The 24,291-nt window shown below is 37.2% G+C and overlaps 1 protein-coding gene across 3 annotated transcripts in view; it reads left to right on the forward strand.

The window, feature by feature from the left end:
• Nucleotides 1-23,819, forward strand: part of LOC149180751 (immune-associated nucleotide-binding protein 9-like) — a 143,820-nt gene extending 120,001 nt beyond the window's left edge. For all 3 annotated transcript variants that reach the window (XM_089416276.1, XM_089416277.1, XM_089416275.1), the window contains 2 exons: nucleotides 19,329-19,448; nucleotides 23,316-23,819. In XM_089416276.1, the coding sequence (XP_089272402.1) occupies nucleotides 19,329-19,448; nucleotides 23,316-23,537 (342 nt within the window). In that variant the 3' untranslated portion in view covers nucleotides 23,538-23,819. The remainder of the gene's footprint in view (nucleotides 1-19,328; nucleotides 19,449-23,315) is intronic.
• The last annotated feature ends 472 nt before the right edge of the window (nucleotides 23,820-24,291 follow it).

Genomic DNA, 24,291 nt, shown 5'->3' on the forward strand with positions numbered 1-24,291 from the left:
AAATCTTGATCCGTCCATTCATCAAAAACCCCCTCCGAGGGTGCAAAAGTGCATGTTCTGAGGACAAGTTTTTTGACAAAATTTCGGACCCTTCTCCAATGCAACGAGAAGGGTTAAATACTAGTAACCGACTAATTTTACTTTACACAAATTCAGGGAACGGCTTCAAATGACCGCCCTTTTACTAAAAACAAATTTATTTCTAAAAACTGAATCTAATTTCTAACCGTTTCTGTATCTGCTCCTTAGTGTTGTAAGCAATGCGCTGTTCACCCTGAAAGAGTTGGCTGGTTGTCCTTTCCTTTTGTTCGAGCTTGAAAATTAGAAACAACAAGCGCTGGCACCTCTTTCTGTTAGACCAGAAGATATTTTCGAAAACCTTTCTCTAGCTGGGTGTATTCGCTATGCGCACACTTAGTACAACCCAGTTTCTTTTTGAATTGATTTTGCTGTTGCTGTTTCGGTTTCCGGTTGTGCGAATGACTCAGTGAGTTAGAAGTCGCGCTGTATGGACAATCTCCTGTTTCGAGAATTGTTTCCGTTCTTTGTTCCAGGCTTTTCTGGAGCGTCTTTCTTCTCTTGCGCTTCTTTCTTTGCTTTACCAAGTCTGAGCTTCAGGATCTTTTGTAAACACGCTGCTTTTGTGTGCCTTTGACTCTGAGTCTTGGACAGTCTATTTTCATCAGTGCCTGTTGGGCGATACTCTGGAATCCGCGGTTCTGCTACATGCGGCATCCAATTGCGGAGGCATCGTCTCTCTGTTGGCTTATTGGCGCTCTTCCCTTTTCCTTAGATGTTTCCTGCATATAGATTTATATCAGTCGTATGTCTTGCAGTTTACGCAAAGAAGAAGGGAAATGACGAAAAGATTGAAATGAAAGCATTAAGCTCTAATGAATGCGAAGTTAATGACATTTATCATGACTTGACTCTTCGATAAATGCGATGCAATCATTTCTCGATACTCAAGCATGCGGTCATTAATTTCCCTTAAGGCGCGCGTTCAAATTTGGATCTACCATGTATGTCGGAGAATTCTTGCGATGAGTTTTTTCTGTGATTGGTATCGCAGTATCAATGGCTGCGACGTTATTAAGTGTTATCGCAGATCGCTAATATCGCAGATCGCAGCTTTGCATGGTCGCAGATCGCAGATCGCAACATCGCAATGTTTTCGTTTTGTCACATTGTGCTGCTCATGTGACATTGCGACGTGCGACGTCGCATATCGGCCGTCGGCGTTTCTTTAGGTTCTCCTTTTTAAAATGCTTTCAATGCGCGTGATGCGATGGGTTCTCGCGTCGCTCCTTTTTAGTGCATTTGTGCGCTTTGGGCAAGCGCTCCTTTTTCCATTGCGACGCGATATAGCTTTTAGGGAGTTGATACAAAAGATTTTTTAAACAAAAATATTTTTTGGATTTTTGGCTAAGGGTCCCCCTTTGCTTGATTTTATTACTAATATCAAACGAAGAGGGGGGTTGTTGGTGACCACAACAATGGCGATTCACTGTGAAGAACCAGTTATCTCTGCTTTTCTATTGACCGTTCACTTCCGAAACAACAAAATTTTTATATGTCTAAATTTTGTTATGAACAGATAGAGTAGATTATCCCTCACCTCGTCAACGATATTTTGTCTCAACCTTTTTTCACATCTCAATTGCTTGCTTCCTCAGGCCTTTTCTTGCATTCGCACCAGACATTACTTGGTTTTGATTAAAGATAAAATAATGTCTTCTCTGCGTACTGGCTTAAAAGTATACTCATTTGTCGTAGGTAGAGCCTCTACTGCCCGCAAGCGTCTATAGCCTCGACAGGGTTACCATGTTATCCAGCAATGATCCTTTTTCCTGCTTGAGGTTACTCGCAACATTCCAGAGAAAAATCCTTTTTGACACACTTTTCCTTTTTTAATTCTCTAAAGAACAATGTCTTGGTTTGGTGGCCAAATTATGACACAGTCATTCACTTGATTTACACTTTTTCTGAACAAGTCGGCTCGTGATGAGACCTCTTGTCTTTTGATTGCAACAATCTTAAGTCGTTGCCCTGTTTTGATAGACAGTTTTGGCAAAGTCAGCAAGTTATAACATCTGTGATCATGATAAGCCGGCTCGTGATGAGACCTCTTATTCTTTGAGATATAGTGTTTTGCTTGGATTATTTCTCTGAATGCTGCAATTCCCTTTTAGGAGGGAGGAAGTCATTGTTTTTCCTTAAGGAAGCTCTGGACGACAATAATAGAGTTTTTTGAAAACAACAGCTTTGCAGAGAGTACTTATTTTATTATTGATGATACCTTTCATGGTGCTGATACAAAACAATTTTTTCACCAAAGGTTGCCTTCGTCAAAGTTCTTTGAGGTTGAAACTAATATCGTAATCAAGGTGAAGTTAACTCTATTTGTTAATAATAAAATTCAGATTTTTCAAAAATTTTGCTATTTTTACAAGTGAAATAAAAATTTGATAGAGAATTGGCGTGCTCTTTTCATGAATCCTTTTCACATGATCATCTACAACGGGTTTTATTCATCAAAAAGAGAAAAACAAAATTAAATGAAATATAAAAAACTAAATCTATCCTACAAAATTTAGAAGAATTTCTCTTCTAAGGAAAATATAATTTAAGAATCAGTCCATTGACAGGTAAAGAATCTCTCCTACCTGCCAGATCCTGCAACACGAATGTGGACGGGCCTACGACTTCTACAATCTGAAAAGGGCCAAGCCACAGCTTCTGGAATTTCGTATGTTTGCCCTTTTCTTCATGTGCCTTATCCCATTTCAAAACTAAATCACCCATCTGAAAGTTTTTTCTGGTTATGATGCTTGAGTCAAAAGAAGATTTTATTAGCGCTTGGTGGTGTGCATGGGTTTTCCTAGCTTGTTCTCTTTGTTCTTCTAGTTTGATTATTTCCATTTGTCTTAATTGTAATGAGGAAGTAGGTACTTCATCGATGTACTGCACTAAAGACAAAGAGGGAATGACTAAGTGAGTCGGAAGAACCACTTCTCTCCCATAAACTAAATTAAAGGGAGAAGTGCCGATCGAAGCTTTCTTTGTGATTCTATCAGCCCATAAAGCATTTACCAGCGCTTTGTGCCAATTCTTTTGGTTTTGGTCCACTGTTATTTTGATAATTCTGATTAGGTTCTTGTTTGTTGATTCAGCCAATCCATTACCTTGCGGATAGTAGTTGGCAGAATATTTCAGTTTGAACCCTCTTTTAAGCGCAAACTCAGTCATAGAATTTCCAGAAAAATATGAAGCATTAACAAACATTAAGGTCGTCGGCAATCCAAACCTAGTTATGATAAATTGGTCTATGAATTCAATAATGTTTTCAGAATGAACTGTCTTGAGAGGAACTGCTTCTACCCATTTGGTAAAATAATCAGTTGCCGTAAGGATATACTTATGCTGCTTAGAAAAGTGAGGAACGATCTCACCTATTATGTCCAAGCCCCATTGACTGAATGGTTGGTCGATGTTGACCGGTTGTAGCGGCATGGATGGTTTCCTTTGTTTTCCTACAGCAGTCTGGCAGACTTGGCATTTCCTTACGTAATTGTATGAGTCTTTGAACAGCGTGGGACAATAATATCTTGCACGCAACATTTTGTGTGCAGTCGCATCTCCGGCATAGTGTCCACCTGCTGGTCCATCATGAAGTTCCTGCAAAACCTTTTCGGCTTCAGTTTTCTCAAGACACCTAAGAAGTACAGAATCCTAATTCCTTTTAAACAGGACATCATTTATGAGCTAGTATTGTTTAGCTTTTAGTCTCAGAGCTCTTTTCTTGGTATGATCCAGACATGATGGAGCATACCCGTTCTTAAGAAAACAAATGGTGTTAGCATATAATGATTCTGCGTCGTTTAGGCTTACCTCATACGCGTGTACCTCTTCAGACGAGTTTTCAGGGATTTGCGATGCTCCAGCTAACATCTTGCAGAAGCCTTGGCCTCTTACGATGTGTGCCGGCTTGATCTCAAGGTCATATTCTTGTAAGGCGATGATCCAATTCGCTCTTTTCTCGCCCACATCCTTCTGTATCAGGAGGTTTCTTACCACTGGAAACGGTACTATGACTTTGGTATGGGCTTTTAGCAAGAAAGGTCTGAAGTATTTGATTGCCTTGAAAACGGCATATGCCTGTTTCTCGACGTCAGAATAATTGAGTTCAGCACCTTGTAAGTTTGAGCTAAAGAATGCGATTGGGGCTTCTACCTTTTCTCGATTTGCTTGAGTTAAAATCGCAACATAGGATTTTTCTGAGGCAAACGTGTATAAGATGAAAGACTCTGAAAAATTTGGGGTAGCCAAAGATGGAGCGTTGATGATGGCTTGTTTAATTAAGTTGAATGCTTCGTGCTCGTCTAGACCCCATTTGAAATTTGAATTCTTTTTTATCATATTTTGTAAGGGAGAAATAATACGTGAAAAATCCGGGACAAATCTTTTGACAAAATTGATCTGTCCAAGGAAGGATTGCATGGCTTTCTTGTTATGAGGTATGGATATTTCAGAAATTTCCTTGATTCTGTCGGGTTCTATGTGAATACCAGATTTCGATACTATGAATCCGAGCAATTTCCCTTCGCTTAATGCAAAGAAAGATTTCTTTGGATTGAGCGAAATCCCATACCTCAAGCATCTTTGAAAGATTTTCTTCAAATCTTTGAGATGGTTGTTCCGTTTTTTGGAGTACACTGTTATATCATCTAGATAAATCACTACTGATTTATTGACTAACCCTTTAAACGCGATGTCCATGGCTCTCTGAAAGGTGGCTCCGGCGTTGATCAGAACAAATGGCATCTTCCGATATGCATAAGTGCCCCACTTGGTTCGGAATGTGGTCTTTAACTGATCATCGGGATGCACCAGTACTTGATTGTATCCTGAAAATCCATCCAGGAATGACATTAATTCTGAGCCTGCTACTGCCTGTAGAATTTGCTCCATAGGTGGGAGGGGAAAGTTATCTTTCTGACAGGCTTTGTTGAGATTCCGGAAGTCGATACAGATTCTAATGTCTCCGTTTTTCTTCCTAACGGGCACCATATTGGATACCCATTTGGAATGCCTGACGGGGAAAATTATTCTGGCTCTCAACAACTTATTAAGCTCAGTTTTTATCTGATTTTCTAGGTTAGGGTGTATTTTTCTGAGCTTCTGCTGGACAGGTTTCTCGTTGTCAGTCATAGGGATAGTGTGCTGAATGATGGAAGTGTTGTAAGTCTTCAGCTCATCGTAGTTCCAGGCAAAAACATTTTTGTACTGTCTCAGAAGGTGGATATATGCTGATTTTTCTTCAGGGGCTAGGCCCTGGCCTAGATTAACGTTTTGCGGCTTTTCGTCGGTTCCTAGGTTGACTGATTCGTAGTTCAGAGTTGAACTGTAAAGCTTGGCATTAGCCGACCTTTTGAACCGACTTTTCAAGTCATATAAGTCTTCTAATTTGACCACCGATTTGGGTATAGCATTATCAGTGCTACTTTGTTGTATTTGGTGATCATGACAGTCTTCGTCAATTATCTGGTTTGTGTAGGATCCTTCATAGGTGAGGAAACTTACGATGTCTGGGTCGTCGTTGAACACTCTCCAATTGGTGATATTGTCAGGAATGGAAGGTTTAAAAATTAATTCTATTGAAAACCTATCAGGACTAAAATCTTCGGAAGGGATAAGTCTAGAGGCTACGTTAGCTAACAGGTCTGCACTCGCGTTTTGAATTCTTGGAATTGACGAGATGTTAAATGCTATGAAATGTGCAGTGAGATCTTGCACTAACGATTGATAATGCTTTAAATGACTAGACAGGCAATGTATGGTGTTACGTACCTGTTTTACAACGATCTCAGAATCTCCAAAGACTTGAAGATGCTTAACATTCAATCCGATTGCTTTGTATAAACCTTGAACCAAGGCTTCGTACTCCGCTGTGTTGTTCGTGCAATCGAACTCAAGTCTGCATGTGAGCATAATCTTGTTCCCGTCTGGGTTGATCAGAACGCATCCTGCTCCTACCCCCTCGTTGGATTTAGATCCGTCAAAATATAATTTCCAAAATAAAGACGTATTTACAAAATTATCTAAAAAACTAAAACATTTTGAGTCATCAATTTGGGAGAAATTTTCAACTTGGGATAAAACTGAATTCTCTAAGTATGGTGAAATATGAGCACTGAAATTGCCTAGGAAAGAATCTATTGCGTAATTTCCTACAATGCTGCTATTGTATGTGATGGCTTCATTTTCTCCTTCTAGTTCTGTCACTATGTATTTTTGGTGCAACTCGCGTTCAACCTTTATCTGATTTGGTTTACCATTGTATGGTAACCACATGTGCGACCAGTCGGTTGAGAAATATCCATGGAGTTTCTCCGACCAATCCCTGCTAAGGATCAAGCCATAGAACTCAGGGATATCAGCTACCAGAATGTCGATAACCTGACACACTTTTGGGTTAGACGACAATCTTATGGTCACCTGATTTAGTTCACCAATCACTTCGACTTGGGATCGATCAAGTTGAACTATACGTACTGCGGATTTTTGAGGTTGCACATTCAATTTGGCACATATTGACCTGGGAAAAATATTCGTCGAAGCACCAGAATCGACCAAGCAATTGTGCACGTTTTTGTTGAAGATTTCATATGTGAGGAGAAAAGGAGGAGTGTGAGATCTTGATCTTCCTCCAATCAAGGCGATGTTGTTTGGATCAATTTTATTTATCGTATTGGTTGGAGGCCTTCCCATATTGTGGGAAGCTACAGCTGTAGGTAAAGATGTAGTAGGCACAACATGTAATTCTTTCATCATGATTTTTTGCTGGTGTTTCAGTTTACTCAATTCGTACAGAGTGATATTAGCCCTAGTCTTCTTCATGTCATCGATGATGTTATAATCCATTTCATCCGACACTATTAGTGTTCTTGATGGAGGCATTTGATCAGATTGGACTGGGCTAAGCTGGGTCGCTTTAGCAGTTGTCTTTTTGGTTACGACCCTTTCTTTTGTCGCAGGGCTTGCGCCCTTTTGTTTTGGGGTAGTTTGGGGAGGATCAAGCTGATCTTTGCTTCTCGTGCTAACAGGAAATGCTTCTTGATCCTCTTCCTGTGGGAGGATGAAGTCCCACATTCCTTGAAGTTCTACAACTTCTTCCTCGTCAGTCTGCCCTTCAGTGGTATTCTCTTCTTCTTCGTCTTCTTCAGACTCAACGTTTGAGACAACACTGGGTGGTTTTACCTCCATGGGAGGATTTCTTTTAAAAGTCCTAAAGGGCTTTTTCGAAGAAGTCTCTGCTACTTGTTTCTTGATATCGACCATCTCATTGGACATGGCTTTCAACACTTTTTGTAATCCTTCCAAATCGAAAGGATCTTTCGTTTGCTTCTTCTTATTGTCTTCTTTGAAAGAGATCTTCTTTGACTTGCGTTCTTCTATAGCGGATCTCTTTTCTAGGGCTACCACGCGTTTTTCCACTGCTAACGCTTCTGTCAAGTTGTCAACTAATTTGGTCTTGTTTGCCCTATCTACGAAGATAGCCAAGTTTGGAGGTAAAGCCGTGATGTACCATTCACATCTTACTTCCTCGCTGGGTTGTGAGGCAGCGGGGATTTTGTTGAGGATCTTATTGAACCGTAAGTTAAAATCTTTAATGGGTTCTCTAGCCTTAGCCTTAAGATTAGATAGGTCATTAATCAATGTTGCCGTGGATCGGTCATCACCAAACTTAGTGAGGAATTGACTTTGAAAAATGTCCCAGCTTGTGATGGATCCGGAAGGTAACGAAAAGTACCATGACCCGGCTGTTCCTTGCATTGTATAAGGGAAGAGCCGGACAACAGCATCTTCGTTAGTAACTCCGTTGAGATTAACAGAAAGCATGAAATTATTGATATGTTCTTCGGCTAGCATACCTGCTTCTGGGTTAAATTTAGGTAGCCATTTCTCTGGATGGGCCGGTATAGGGCTCAGGGGTGGAGGCATTAAAACCGCCCCAGGATTATTCCATGGAGACTGGGCCATCGTGGAGCTGCTAGCTAATGGAAGTGCAGAAACTGATCCCTGATGCTGAGAAGGTGAAGAAATTAAGATCTTTGATGTTTGAAGAGGAAGGTTTGTGGAAGATGGGTGAGTGAGTTGGAATGGAAAAGTGGGTGGTTGACTTCGCGGTGAGGGAGTTGATATGGACGAAGTGGATGAAGGAGTCTTACTGTCAGACTCTTGAGGTGTTTTCCTTGCTCTTTTTCTGGTAGGAAGAGGGAGTTCACTTGGTTGTATGCCAAATTTTTCACTCTTTAATCTAGTAAGGGGATGAGCAGGGTTGTACTGCGAAGTCACGGTGCTTTTAGATTTATCAGACTTCTGGTTAAAAATGGAGAATCCCTGGAGTTTACAAATCAAAGTTTGAATTTCTGGGGGCTCAATAATAGATTGGTCTGATATATTCGAATATGTAGCAGTGGTGGATACTCGAGCGACTTCAAATTCCGGGTTTAACCGTGTTGGAGAAGTCGAGGGAGTTGATGAGGGTGTATTACTCTCAGAATGGTATTTGGATATTGCTTTAGGTGCCATTCATAGTTCGTGCCCTCCTTCTAGCGCCAAATATGTTGAGGGCCCTGAAATCGGGTCAACAACAAGGGGGATACCCACCCGGTCGGGAACCTGGTTGGCGGCTCCATGCCCGTTTGGTGTAGCGGGTCCGACTGGGGATGACGGGACCAGCTTCCCGTTCTAAGGGGTGTGTGTGTGTGTAGAAAATTGTGATGTGTGTGTGTGTAGAAAATGATAATAGAAAATCTGTAATTATTCCTTAACTAATTTAATTCTAAATTCTGAAATGATTTTATACTACTTTAATCTAACAAAAACAATACATCTAATCTACACTAACCCAGGGCAGAATTTTTCCATTATGCAATCTAGAAAGATTTCACAAAATAACTGGTAATGAAGATTATTCAGCTATTATGAGAATATAAATCAATTAAGATGAACCATCTTGCGTAAAAAGTTAAGCAAAACGATTGTGAATAGCATATTGCATAATCAGCTATTTATGTATTAAGCACAAATCAATGACTCCACCGTACAAAAGTGCCAAATGGTAGTCTACTCATTCATACGTTAACATATAAATAACATCAGCTGTATATTACTCTAAGAATGCAAGCAGAAACTAGTCAAGAGATAAAAGTACCATTTATGACTGATTTTAAACTTACAGACCTTAATCAATAATGATATATTTCTACTTGCTTCTAATGCCTACTAAGAGTACAGAAGTGCAACATCAGTAGCAGGTATTAAAATGAAAACATAAATAAATCTTGATCCGTCCATTCATCAAAAACCCCCTCCGAGGGTGCAAAAGTGCATGTTCTGAGGACAAGTTTTTTGACAAAATTTCGGACCCTTCTGCAATGCAACGAGAAGGGTTAAATACTAGTAACCGACTAATTTTACTTTACACAAATTCAGGGAACGGCTTCAAATGACTGCCCTTTTACTAAAAACAAATTTATTTCTAAAAACTGAATCTAATTTCTAACCGTTTCTGTATCTGCTCCTTAGTGCTGTAAGCAATGCGTTGTTCGCCCTAAAAGAGTCGGCTGGTTGTCCTTTCCTTTTGTTCGAGCTTGAAAATTAGAAACAACAAGCGCTGGCACCTCTTTCTGTTAGACCAGAAGATATTTTCGAAAACCTTTCTCTAGCTGGGTGTATTCGCTGTGCGCACACTTAGTACAACCCAGTTTCTTTTTGAACTGATTTTGTTGTTGCTATTTCGGTTTCCGGTCGTGCGAATGACTCAATGAGTTAGAAGTCACGCTATATGGACAACCTCCTGTTTCGAGAATTGTTTCCATTCTTTGTTCCAGGCTTTTCTGGAGCGTCTTTCTTCTCTTGCGCTTCTTTCTCTGCTTTACCAAGTCTGAGCTTCAGGATCTTTTGTAAACACACTGCTTTTGTGTGCCTTTGACTCTGAGTCTTGGACAGTCTATTTTCATCAGTGCCTGTTGGGCGATACTCTGGAATCCGCGGTTCTGCTGCATGCGGCATCCAATTGCGGAGGCATCTTCTCTCTGTTGGCTTATTGGCGCTCTTCCCTTTTCCTTAGATGTTTCCTGCATATAGATTTATATCAGTCGTATGTCTTGCAGTTTACGCAAAGAAGAAGGGAAATGACGAAAAGATTGACATGAAAGCATTAAACTCTAATGAATGCGAAGTTAATGACATTTATCATGACTTGACTCTTCGATAAATGCGATGCAATCATTTCTGGATACTCAAGCATGCGGTCATTAATTTCCCTTAAGGCGCGCGTTCAAATTTGGATCTACCGTGTATGTCGGAGAATTCTTGCGATGAGTTTTTTCTGTGATTGGTATCGCAGTATCGATGGCTGCGACGTTATTAAGTGTTATCGCAGATCACTAATATCGCAGATCGCAGCTTTGCATGGTCGCAGATCGCAGATCGCAACATCGCAATGTTTTCGTTTTGTCACTTTGTGCTGCTCATGTGACATTGCGACGTGCGACGTCGCATATCGGCCGTCAGCGTTTCTTTAGGTTCTCCTTTTTCAAATGCTTTCAATGCGCACGATGCGATGGGTTCTCGCGTCGCTCCTTTTTAGTGCATTTTTGCACTTTGGGCAAGCGCTCCTTTTTCCATTGCGACGCGATATAGCTTTTAGGGAGTTGATACAAAAGATTTTTTAAACAAAAATATTTTTTGGATTTTTGGCTAAGGGTCCCCCTTTGCTTGATGTTATTACTAATATCAAACGAAGAGGGGGGTTTGGTGGCCACAACAGACTGCCATCTCGACCTGTTGACTTTGGTTCTTGTGGACTCAGAGGGTTTATCTTCAATGATAGGTGCTTCGACTGACAACAAAGGTGCGTCAGTCGGATTTTCAACTAGTGATGGACTCGCAAGAGTTTCTTGTATCCAGGAGGAAGTCGCTGTGGTGATGCAGGACGGTTATCCAAGACTCTTTTAGCTTCGTCTAAGAAGGGACAATGGTGGAGGGCATGATCACCTTCACACAGTCTACAAGGAAATTTGGATCTTCCTTTTTGTCCATTGACTTTGTTTTCACTAGTTGACGGTGTGCTTTCAACATGATCATCAGCGGTTGAAGACACCGGATTGTGTAAGCAGGGAGACCAATCCCTCAAGATCCATGGGATGCAGGGACAATCTTGATGATAGTGGTCTCCCTTGCAAATGACACATGGAGATTTAGGTTTGGAAGGTGCAGTGTGTGGATTTTCGCCAGATGATGTGCAGTTGCCCCTTCTACTGTTGGGTTCTTCTTCTTCTTCTCCTTCCCTTTCTTCTTCTTCTCAGTTACTTGGTTTTTAGCGTTACTAGCTTCACCAAGCGAAGAGGAAGAAGGGGAGGGAGAAACAAACAAAGTAGAAGGTGGGGGAGCAACTCCATCTCGTTTCTGATTTGATTGCTGAGGAATTGCGGTGTTTTGAATGACAGAGGTCGAGAAACGCCATACTGGCAGGCCAATTGTGAGTCCTGGAAGGGACAATGTGGCCATGTGTGGAGCACTAACATCTGCCCAAGAGGAGAAGGGACTAGGATTTCCTCCAAGGGGAAATCCTTGATTGGTAGACTCCATTTCTCAACCTAAAGACCAACGAGGGAACATTGATGTTATTCCGATTAAAATAAATTTTATGATGCTTTGACACAACTTGCTTTTCCAATTTTTAAGAGTCGAGAAAAAGCTAAAGATGACTCTAGTCACTTTCGATTTTTAATGAGCCTGAAGTGACAAGTGCTCAGATGGACCTTTTCTTTTAAGGAGTCTGAAAAGGAATGAAAGTGACTGCTTTGAAAAACTAGACAAAGGGATTACCAAACCAATCACAAAACTGCAGAATACTTTTTACGGTACAGCAGTCGATCTTCCCGAACGCTGTGTTTAGTGCATTACGATCGATAGGGCGGCAGACATGGCTTCCTAAGGATAAAGGATGTAGCCTATTATGGTCTCCCAATATATACTCAACGGTACGTGGGAGCACAAGTCCGTACTGGCACTTGTCATCTCAAAGAGGAGGAATCACTCAACCTACGATGAAAGCGATAATTACCAGGCTTTACGATGCCGGAATACATCTCTAGCCTAGACTTCTAAATGTTGTGCATTAGGTTCCAAAGCGTTTTTATGTTCATTGAAGTTTATTTTACAGTTGGTCTTTCTTAAGAAGTTTGCCTTTAAGGTTCACTGTGTGATGTAGATATACAATTCCTAAATGTGCAATCTAAGATGATAAATAGTCATTTACTTTCTTTTTGCAATGAAAATCCTAGCTACTAAGGAAAGAGAAATGAAATTCTTTCAGCGTAGAACAGAGAGCACACACTAGATGCACTTTTCCTAAATCAACTTCAGCATGCAGTCTTAATGCAAATGCACATGCATGTATTTGTTTTCCGCTTTCTTAATGTATGAATGACAAAAAGAATGCTAAGTACATATCTGAACTATTCTTCTTTCAAAGCGACAGTACTAACAATTTTCTTTTCAAAAAACGAAAGTAGGGTCAAGACGTCACTTTGCGATTTTTAATTTAAACTGCTTTCGACACTTGAAATACTAATGATTCAAATAAAATACAATGGAAAAAGTGTAATCAAATATCTAAAAGAGGAATGATTTGTAATACTCCTTTTCTTGACTGAAAACGACACTTTTGACACTTTCAAATCAAAAGACGACAGTTCGATTAAGCTACTGTTTGCACAAGAGAATTGTAAATGATGAAAAATACATAAAAAAACATTCACAATTCCTTCTAATGGAGGTTTAATAATGCAAAGGAAGATGGTTTCAATAGAGATATACTGATCATAGACAGCAAAACTACTGAATAAAGCTGAAGATAATGAAGAAAAAACCAAAATATGGAGGCAGAAACAGTCTCATCTAATCATCGCACCTGTAACATAGGGAAATAGGGATACATCTCACCTATAGCACATGGGAGGTGCAATGCATCCAAACTACCAAGAAGAGACAGTGCGATGGTCCAGGGATGAGACTGAGCTTGGTTTTTGCTCACAGATTGCAGCTAAGTTCAGGGATTTAGGCTGAGCTAATGATTGTCAGTAAACCCAAAGTATAGGGGCTAATTTAATGAGGTTATTTGAGCTACCACCAAGGCACTTAGGATTTTTACAAGCTAGATGTTCAGTTCATACACCAACCCGGAGATTAACTGAAGTAGCGTTGATCTACTTTGCAATTGCATAGAAAAAGCAGTTCGAAGGCTAGATGACTTGACTTCAGGCTCCATCTATGGTTTATAAAACAAACAACAGTAACAAAACAAACTATTCGCTCCTTAGTGGAGTCACCATTTTATTATCGGGAAAACTAGTGTCCATTCAGAGCTGCTAGTCCCACTAAGACGGGTAGCTATCTTAGAAACAAACATATTAAAGTTACTTGTGTTTTCCTTTATGAGAGATGGATGAGAGAGAAGTAGAGAGCACCAACCTTAGTCTTTCGCTAGTCTCCTTGCTTGTTTCCTCTCTCGTTTGATAGAGCTTTCACCACTCCTTTCTCACTTGTCCCACTTCAAGGAACACCTGTAGAACCAAGGCAGCAAAATACCATCAAAGTATAGAGATCTATAACCATAAATAATGTAGGATCAGATGTACATTAACCATATAAATGCATACATAAACAAGATTCAGAGATATACAAGCATACAGAGGAAAACTCAAACAACTTTATTGATAGAAGTAGTAGAAGAGAGGATTACAACCAGGCTGTCTGATCTAGCATCATCCTCCCAGCATGAAAGCCCTCTTCACCTCATACAAAGAAAGATCACCCAACAATGTCTTCAAAGAAAAACCAACAACACTTCCTTGCAAATTACAAAATTCCAGCCTTTGGATCTCTTGGATGAGGGATCCATATATAGATGTTTGCAGAAGAGTGAGTCAGCTTCTGGGATTTTGATTAGTGTCATTTCACTGATAGTTCTTGGTTCCACTTGGAGATTTCATTGATCTCTTACTCATCCCTGGGCAAATTCAGAGAGGCAAGTTTCCTGGAGAAGTTTTTGGAAGATTCCATTATCATCCACTTAGCAAACTGTCTCTGCCATTTGTCTACTCTTGCCCATTGCACCCTATAGAAGGGCTTTTCAGTATGCATCGCACCCCTCGTGTGTAATAGGTGAGATGCATTGCACCCTGACCATGGAGCAGGTGAGATGGTCCAGGTTTGACTAGTTCTGAGTAGTTTTTTAGGGAGAACTTCTGGGAAATGATGTAATCAGTTGACCTTGATCCTTTAGGGTATGAAACAACACTTTTAGGGGTTTAGAAGCCCTTGGTTTATGGACATATGTGATTGGGTTTGCAGTGCCCAAATATGTCTATAACAAGTAGTTTTATCTAATATGGTTCTTTCCTCAATCTTTATTTCGCTATCGTTTATGGTTTTAACCCTCGGTCCTCCTCCCAACTGGGGTGGAGGGCTCTTGCAGAGATAAAGTGTTGGGCGAAGAGCTGGATGGAACCCATACTCGGCTCCCCAAACACGGTAATGGTAGGCTCATCCATTTCTGGGTACTTGCATTGCCTAATGGTTCTCTGCTTGTTTTATTTGGTTGGGGGTTTTGGCTTTATAAAGTCTTCGAAGTATGAAATATTTGTTGTGACTGTCTTATCTATGATATTATGAGTGATTTTGTTTAAACATTATCGGTTGTATACATTTGGTAAATGCTAAGGGTTTTTATGCAGTCCTCTTGCGTTTTTAACAGTTTTTTTAGTATCTATAGTTATTTTTGTTAATGTCGTCCTGAAGGTAGGCAATTCGGTGTTTGTAAATGGTGCCAAGGGTTGGGTAAATTCAAACCCTGGCCTGACTCAGTTAAATTCTTTTCTCGAAGAGAGTTTGGACAATCTTATTGCCATTATGAATAAATTTCAGTTCTTCATATGCATTTTCTTGTTACTCTCGTTTATATTCTTGAGGTGGTAATGTATCCTATTGGTCAAACTAATATTGTAATTTCTATATAGCATGTGTGATCGCAATAACAATAGTGTTATTGTATGCCCTGCTTTTCTAGCGGTTAGGATTTTCAAAATTACCGAGGGAGAATCCTTGAGGGTTTACTATCGTAATTGTTTTTAGTACATGTGTTCGTTTTCCTTTATTACTTATTTGAATTGAGTTGTTTATTTTGTCCTTGTGTTTATGGTTTAGTTAGTACCACAGTATCCAGGATTTGTCTTTTTTGATTCAGAGATTTGGCATTCTCATTAGTGCATAGATAATTTAGTTGTGTTAAATAGTTTATCTTATTACCATGATAATTTTTTTTACAAATCTCTGTGAGTTTTCTAGTTATGGTTTACTGAATTTGGCTATATCCTTTTTACTATGTGCTGAGTATTCTATCATTTGTTTAGATGCATGAAATATCTATTTATGGACTCTTTTAAGCAAACACCATAGACTAATAAACTAACTAGTCAATTTCTATTTTTTGGTAGTGATTATCATGCATAGAGTATAACAACATACAAAGTCAATGTCTAACTAATAAACATGAGGAATTTCCACTTATCTGGATTGATGTCTCCCAAATATTTCCTGTTTCAGCCTACACCCACATCTTGCTTCTCGTTTCATTGCCTCCCATCTTTGAGACTATTATGCCAAATAGTTCCCCCCTGAAGTGATCTCGAATACATAAACTTTCTTCCTTTTCTATGAGAAGTCACCATCTCACCGCTATCTGGTCCAAAACAGACGTAGTTCTCGAATACATAAACTTTCTTCCTTTTCTATGAGAACTCTTCCTTTTCTATGAGAAGTCACCATCTCACCGCTATCTGGTCCAAACTAGACGTAGCCATATAAAGTGGCCTCACATTTCAACACAGTTTAACTTTTTTTCTCATCATTCTCCTCTCAGATACCCCTATCTTCTTGATATTTTTTGTAAAAATCCTCAAGAAATCAGTTAGGGACAAGCAACTGTAAAACCTAACTACTTCAACATGTAAAATAACATTTAGAGATAACTGCTATTTTACTTTTTCATAAACTAATTCAAGAAAAGTTCTTTTATAACTTTAAAATAATAAATAGTTTTGTTTGTGTGCAGTAATTTAAATATTTACATTGTGTGGGGATATCACATGGAATTATTCTTGTACTGATTGTTGCACGACAAATAGATGTAGATACTCTCTTTTGCGGTGAATTCATGGGAAAAGAAGAGTTATCACTTATTGCTTCGTGCATTCCAGTGAAAGCTATCGAGTTTGTCTCAACACTTTTAACACTGACAAAGATGCCCTTCTCTCTAGCATGTGACTGCTTTGTGTTCAAGATGAGAGGATCTAGGGATCGACTTAATTCCCTCCACTATGGCCTCTAATTCAGAGATAATTTTTTGGAAAAAATAATCCCTTGGTTTTTTTGAATGATAATACAAAATGGTTTTTTTTCCCTCTTTTACCAAAGATGGAGAGTTTTTTTATTTGGAATACAAATTGGTTTTGGACAACCTCAACCTCTAAGGTTCACAACAAATAACTCCTTTATAAAAAACTTGAAAATTTATATATTTACCTAATTTTATAAAAAATTTACATGGTAACTGCACAAAATGTTTATTCACATGCCTTATTAAATTCAAATATATTTTATTTATCTTAGCTTCAAATTCTCAATTGGTCTTCCTCATCCACTAGTCAGCCAAGTATTACAATATTTGCTATTCTTAGAATTTCATTATTTTCAACTAGTATGTATAGGCTATACTTTGATTTAATTTAGGAATTGCAAAGACAAATATGAGATATATAAAATGTGCAATTATTCTTATACTAATTGTTCCATACTTTGAGGTAATTTAGGCACTTCAAAGACAAATATGAGATATATAAAACGTGAAAGTATTCTTGTACTAATTGTTGCATTACAAATAGATGTAGATACTCTTTTTTATGGGGAATTTGTGGGAAAATAAGTTATGTGGAATTCATGGGAAAATAAGAGTTATCACTTAGTGCTTCGTCCATTCTAGTGAAAGCTCTCGACACTTTTAACACTTCCAAAAATGACATTCTCTCTAGCATGTGACTTCGTCGTGTTCAAGATGAGAGGACCTAGGGATTGGCTAAATTCCCTCCACTCTCGCATCTAATTCAGAGATATTGTTTTGTAAAAAAATTCACTTCTTTTTTTAAGGATAATTTTAAAGGGGAGTTTTATTAGTTGGAATACAAATAGTGTTTTTTTTTCCTTTTTTTACCAAAGATAATTTTAAATGAGAGTTTTGTTATTCGAAATAAAATTGGTTTTAGACAAATTAAACCTTTAAGATTCACAACAAATAACTGGTTTATAAAATTTTTGAAAATTTATATATTTACCTAATTTTATAAACTTTTTTTATCGGATTGAAGTAATTCCACATATTGTTTATTTATATGTTTTATTAAATTCAAATATATTTTATTTATCTTAGCCCAATTACATTTGATTATCTTATTACATTATATTTTGTTTATAGTTTACAGTGTAATATATGAAAATTGTATGTGAAGGTTTTTCTTAAATTTAAATCTAATAATAAAATATTAAAAAAATAATAATGGTTAAAATTGTATAAGTTAAGCGTTTTGAAATTTTTAAATATAGTGAATAGATTTATTTAAATAACAATGATTTTAATTCAAAATTAAAATATAAACTATTCATTATACATTAAACATTGTTATTAATTTTTTTTAAATATTATTATTAATTTTTTTTTAAATGATAGATAATTAATAAATTTAGAATCTCAACAAAATTCATAAAGATTTTGATTTTTGCTCCATTTCTATTAATTACAACAGTGAGCACAAAAAAAACTGAGATTACCATAATTTTAGCATCAATGGATATATTATTTTTTCCCAAAAATTGAATAAATAAATATATTAATTTAGTTGTTGGTAAAAAATTGATTCCCTAACTTAGACCTGTCACTAAATAAAATTATATACTTTCACAACAGTTTCACCTTTCAACAATCTAAATTTCAATTTTCCTATAGTTACTACGTAGCACTTGTTTATATAATAAAATTTATGTAGAAATTAATTTATCTATAATCTCTCCAAAAATAAAAAATAACTACTCATAAAATTAAACTACTTTCACACATTCTTTATTTTCCTTTAATAATTTCTAAGTTCCAAAATTGAAAAAAAAAAATTCCCCACTTTCATTTTTACCTTCTATTTTTTTTTTTTTTTAACCCTCATTTCCATTCTTTTGTTTGTATATACCATCCTCTATCTACTTACTTTTGTTCAATAGGCATAGTATAACATCCCATAAATAATCATTTGTATTCATTGTTTGTATATGCCATCATCTATGTGCTTTTGTAGGCATAGTATAACATCTAATGAATAATCCTTTTAGATATGAGAGATTTTCATATAATATAATCTATCAATTAACGAGCTACCTATGCGAGAGAATTAACATACTGAATTAACCCCTTACGGTAAATTGTTGGACACTCAACGGACACAGCAAATTTTCGTATCTTTTGACCGGGTTCTGGCGAATTTGGTAACTATGCTTCACACGAGCTACATGCAGCGAAATATCGTCAGTCTCCATGTACACACAAACTCCACTCCTCCTCTCCTTGATCTTGTGAGTGAGATGTATATGTGTTCGTGGACATAATTCACAGCATATCGATTGATTCAATAAACCAGATAATAAAAATAAATAAATTTTATGAATCTTAATAAACTTTAGCCATCCTCCAAATTTTATCAAGCTCAGCGAACTTTAACCATCCTCCTCATCATCATGTATTCAATAATAATCTAACATGGTATTTTGCCTATTAATTTTAGGCCACTGCAACTGTCCTTCATCATGTCATATGGGTTTGAAAAAAAATACAACTATTATGGAATCTAGCCTTTCTTATATGTTTTCTTTTTACCGAACCCGTATATTTATCAACCATTAAAATGACCTGTTTTTATATATAAACCTATGCTGATGACTGCAGGAGATTCTAAAACCACATCAGAAACAGTGATAGAAAAGCAAAAAACTGAATTGTTGAAGCATATAGACATTATAATTGCTCAAAATGGAGGCCATCCCTATTCTAATGAGTTGTTCCACGAAGCTCAGGTATGTGTGTACTTTTCAGAAGTCAAATATAGTGGAAATGAGTATATAGAGATCTCATTGCTAATTCTGGTTTATATCTGCAGGAATGGTCAAGTAAGCACAAGGACGTCGACTCTGGTCGATATTCGAACGAACAAGTACAGATTTATATGGAAAATATTCAAAAAGCACAAGAGGAACAGCTTAAGGAATCGCAGGAAATGGTAAGCGTTCTATTCGTAGCCTCGAAATGGTCTGATTCATTTTATAATTTGTGGAAAATTAGCCCGTGAATTGGATATTGTAATGCTATGCAGTATTCACTATATGTGCTATAAAAATGTTTTACATGGACATCAATGAAACGGGACACGCTCGCCCATGAGCCCTGCGTGCACACTTGTGTATATATACATATATATGCACGCTCTGAGCCCTGCGTGCATGCTTGTGGATATATACATATGTATGCATGATTTGATTATGGATGTCTTGTGATATAATGTAACTTTCATAATTTATTCTTATCTTTCATTTTTATTTGAGATTTAAGTGGAGTCAAACTTTTATTTCAGAGGCTGATTCTATTAACAAAATAAAACTAGTATATGTGAAGGATCTTTAGGATCTTCATATATAATGCAGAAATTAGTCCAGTATATAAGGATAGCCATTTATGACCAGCTTAATAACGAGCTATTTGCTTAAACAAGCAGACATTCATATCTCCATCTTCTAATATAAAGTTTATGAAAATGTCTATCACTAAACTTTCATAAGAGAAAAATATATGCTGACTGGAATAAAACCGGAAATACCATAATAAGGCAGAAAGGAAAGTTGTTGTGTGCAAAAATTGTCACGGTAGGCTAAGCAGATCCTCATCCCGCGTAGTCTTGCCCACCATGAGTCTAAAGTTCACGTATCCATAAGGCTCTCGAATGCCATCGATTCACAATTCCCCCCGCCCCCTCTCTGTTAGCTTCTTTGTATATATGAGTGATAGTGTATGCAGTAAGCCATCCCAAGATGTGTTTTATCTTCTTTATCCAATCCGATAGGATGGAATGATGTGTTTTATTCTCTTTATCCTTAAAGATAGAACAAACTGTGATTGTCCCCTGATTCCATCAATGAGAAATTTGAAATCCCCATAGATATGTAGGCAGTTTAGTTTCTTTTGTTGTGTAAATCAGAGTAATCCCCCTAAGTGCATGCCTGTGGATATATACATATCTACGTATGATTTCATTATGGATGTCTAGTTATATAATGTAACCTTCATAATTTATTCTTATCCTTCATTTTTATCTTAAGATTTAAGTGGAGTCGAACTTTTATTTCAGAGGCTTATATTAACAAAATAAAACCAGTATATGTGAAGGATCTTCATATATATGCAGAAATTGGTCCAGTATATAAGGATAGCCATTTATGCCAATCCTAATAACAAGCTATTTGCTTAAACAAGTCTATCACTAAATCTTCATAAGACAAAAATATATGCTGACTGGAATAAAACAGGAAATACCACAATAAAGCAGAAAGGAAAGTTGTTGTGTGCAAAAAAGTGTCAAGGTAGGCTCAGCAGACCCTCATTCCGTGTAGTCTTGTCCACCATGAGTCCGAAGTTCATGTATCCATAGGGCTCTCGAATGCCATTCATTGACAATTTTTTCGCCTCTCGAATGCCATTCATTGACAATTTTTCTCTTAGCTTTTTTCTATATATGAGTGATAGTATGCAGTAAGCGATCCCATTATGTGCTTTATCCTCTTGGATGAATCAAACGTTGATTGTCCTCTGACTCCATTAATGAGAGATTTGAAATCCCAATAGACATGTTTTGCTGTGTAAACCAGAGTAGACCCCTGCGGGCATGCTTGTGGATATATGCATGTGTATGCATGATTTCATTATGACTGTCTAGTGATATAATATAACTTTCATAATTTATTCTTATCCTTCATTTTTATCTTGAGTTTCAAGTGGAGTCGACCTTTTATTTCTGATTCTATTAACAAAATAAAACCAGTATATGTGAAGGATCTTCATATATAATGCGACCTTTTATTTCTGATTCTATTAACAAAATAAAACCAGTATATGTGAAGGATCTTCATATATAATGCAGAAATTGGTCCAGTATATAAAGATATCCATTTATGCCCAGCCTAATAACCAGCTATTTTCTTAAACAAGCAGACATTCATAGTTCTATCTTCTAATATATGCTGACTGGAATAAACCGGAAATACCGCAATAAAGCAGAAAGGAAATTTGTTGTGTGAAAAGAGTGTCACGGTAGGCTAAGCAGACCCTCATCCCGTGTAGTCTTGTTCACCATGAGTCTAAAGTTCATGTATCCATTGCGTTTTAGAATGCCATCCATTGACAATGTTTCCGCGTCTCCGTTAGCTTCTTTGTATATATGAGTGATAGTGTATGCAATGAGCGATTTCAAGATGTGATTGATGTCTTTTATCCAACCCGATAATAAGGGTGGATCAAACTCATGTGTTTTATCTTCTTTATCTAACTCAATAATAAGGTTGATCAAATTCTGATTGTCCCGTGAATTCTGTGAATGAGAAATTTGGAATCCCCATAGATAGGTAGGCAGTTTAGTTTCTTTCGCTCTGTAAATTAGAATAGTCCCTAAACTAGAGTAATCCCCATAATGCAATTGTCTCAGCTATTATGTTGGTGCCTAGGCCTCAGTTCCAATGTAGATAATATTGCTTGCTTCTGTCTATGTTCCACGTCCACATCCACCCAACTGTGCATCTCCATCAAAAAATCCAGCTTGATGACTAATCAATGTAGGGCTCAATTTATTGGAGAGATCAGCAGTGTGAATAGTCTTGCGTTAATCCATTTAAATACCTTGCGAACAATCCAACTGATGTTGTATTCCTTTCCTTCAAACAATTGGTTGTTTCACGCCCTCCAAATTTCGTAGATGATGGAGAGGGGAAGCTCCTTATATTTTTCTGTAACATTGTGCCATTTCTATATGCAATCGTCAAAGTTGTTTGTCCTCCTGTATGGGATTTGGAGTGCCACAAATATACAATCCCAGATCTTATTGGTAATTGGACATGTGAAGAAAATGTGAGAGACAGATTCTGATGCTGAGGGTCACGCCCTGCAGAATATATAGTGACCCGGACCCCAATGGCCTCTTTTCATGAGATTATCCTATGTTAATATCTTGCTCTTCCATACCACCGATGCGAATAGAATGATTTTGATGAGGACCTGCCATTTCCAAATTTTGGCCAACAATGACATAATCTGTGCCGACATATTTTTGTATGTCTCCACCACCATAAGCACATTTTTATCTACTCTGCGAGACCAGATTATGCAGTCTAAGCTTCCGCTATAACATAACGTGGCTGGCTCAAGTTCATTACATATATATTCCATTCCTAAATGGTATGTCCACCCATATGTGCATCAGCGTTTCCTCCCTTTATTATATTAGAGCCAATAAAATTTTTCTGTCCATTGCCAAATTCCCATGCCATGTCCATGTACCACTAGTGGAGTCGAACGTGAAAATTGATAAAAACTAAATTTTACACCAATCAACTATTTACATCATTTTTTTGTATATATAAAAACGCAAAACTGTTTTAATGATATTGGCTTATTAATTTAAGTGCACATTCACACCCAATACATAATAAAATTATATTTCATAGCAATAAAATCAATAGACTAGATAAGCACAAAGGCCTGTAAAGATAATGACTCCTACCGAGGTCCAACGTACTTTTACATTGAAAAACAACACATTCCTCTCCGTTGATGCCCCGGAATCTTTTACTAAACACAAATTATTCCTTTGCCTACATAAAGCTATTAACATAAAATTGTCATATGACTTTCCACTATTCCAGTAACAGATGGTTTATGAATGCTAGCTTACACGAAAATGTAGGAAATTTTTTAGACATATAGGAAACGTGAACTAGCATAGGCCGTAAAGTATATTGGACTGCTGAGTTACAGTAGATAACGGAATTCGACTATTATTCTATATTTGGAGGAGATATTCTCATGACATTCCGTGTTTTATTAGGGACAAGAGAACTTGCGTATGGCTACAAAAGTATTGGAACAACGGGTGGCAGAGCAACGTTCTGCACGAGAAGAGATTGAGAAAAAATCACGTGAAAAAATCCGTGAGCTTGAAGAGCAACTGCGAACTCAACAGGAATTAGCTTTGGGAATCCCTAAGCCGCGCCCATTTCCGGAACCAGCTTTGCTAAAACGTAGGCAGCTCTCTTGTTTTCTTCTCTAATTCTGTTTCTAAAACTCAGCAATATATATTATCCGAAGGTTTCCGATGTGTTATAGGTGTTTATTTTTAGCATGTGCGACTTATTTTTGAAATATACGACCTTGATTTACTAGTTGAACATCTCTCAACCTTTAATCTTTATCAGTTTTGTTTGACTGGACCCGAACAAAGGGATGACTGATTCAATTGGACTTATTAAAAAAGAATTATATATGCATTAAACATGAATACCATGGATTATTTTTGAGAATATTAATCTTATTCTGATTTTCCTTTCCTTCCCATCTGTATTAGAGTTGAAATATCATCAATTTCAATGATACCACATGCAATGATGGTTAGTTATCATAGCAGGCCTCGTCTGGCATATTGGTATCTTTTATTTAATTTCCTCCTATTTCCTGCTATTAAAATTTTTTAAAACTGTGAGAAAAGTAATTTTCTTTACAATCATTTTTATTATTTAAATAATTTATTTAGGAATTTAAATAATAGAAAATGGAAATTATGTAATTTAGTCATTATTTGAAAGGGTATTTTGATATCTTTAAAATAATCATTATTACTAAAGTTATTTTCTTTACTTTAAAGTTGATAACAACTCATATATATATATATAATTTTATTTTGGAAAAGGTTTTAGGATAGTGCATGAAGCTTAGTATTTTAGAGAGTGTATTTGAAAAATTATCTGAATTTTGTTCAAGAAAGTTTTCTACATGAGTTTTTTACATTCTCATATTCACTTGTATGA

This window comes from Pinus tabuliformis, chromosome 3_2, assembly GCF_031772625.1.
Source record: "Pinus tabuliformis cultivar Carrire ecotype Pingquan chromosome 3_2, CPIR1, whole genome shotgun sequence".
NCBI lineage: Eukaryota > Viridiplantae > Streptophyta > Pinopsida > Pinales > Pinaceae > Pinus > Pinus tabuliformis.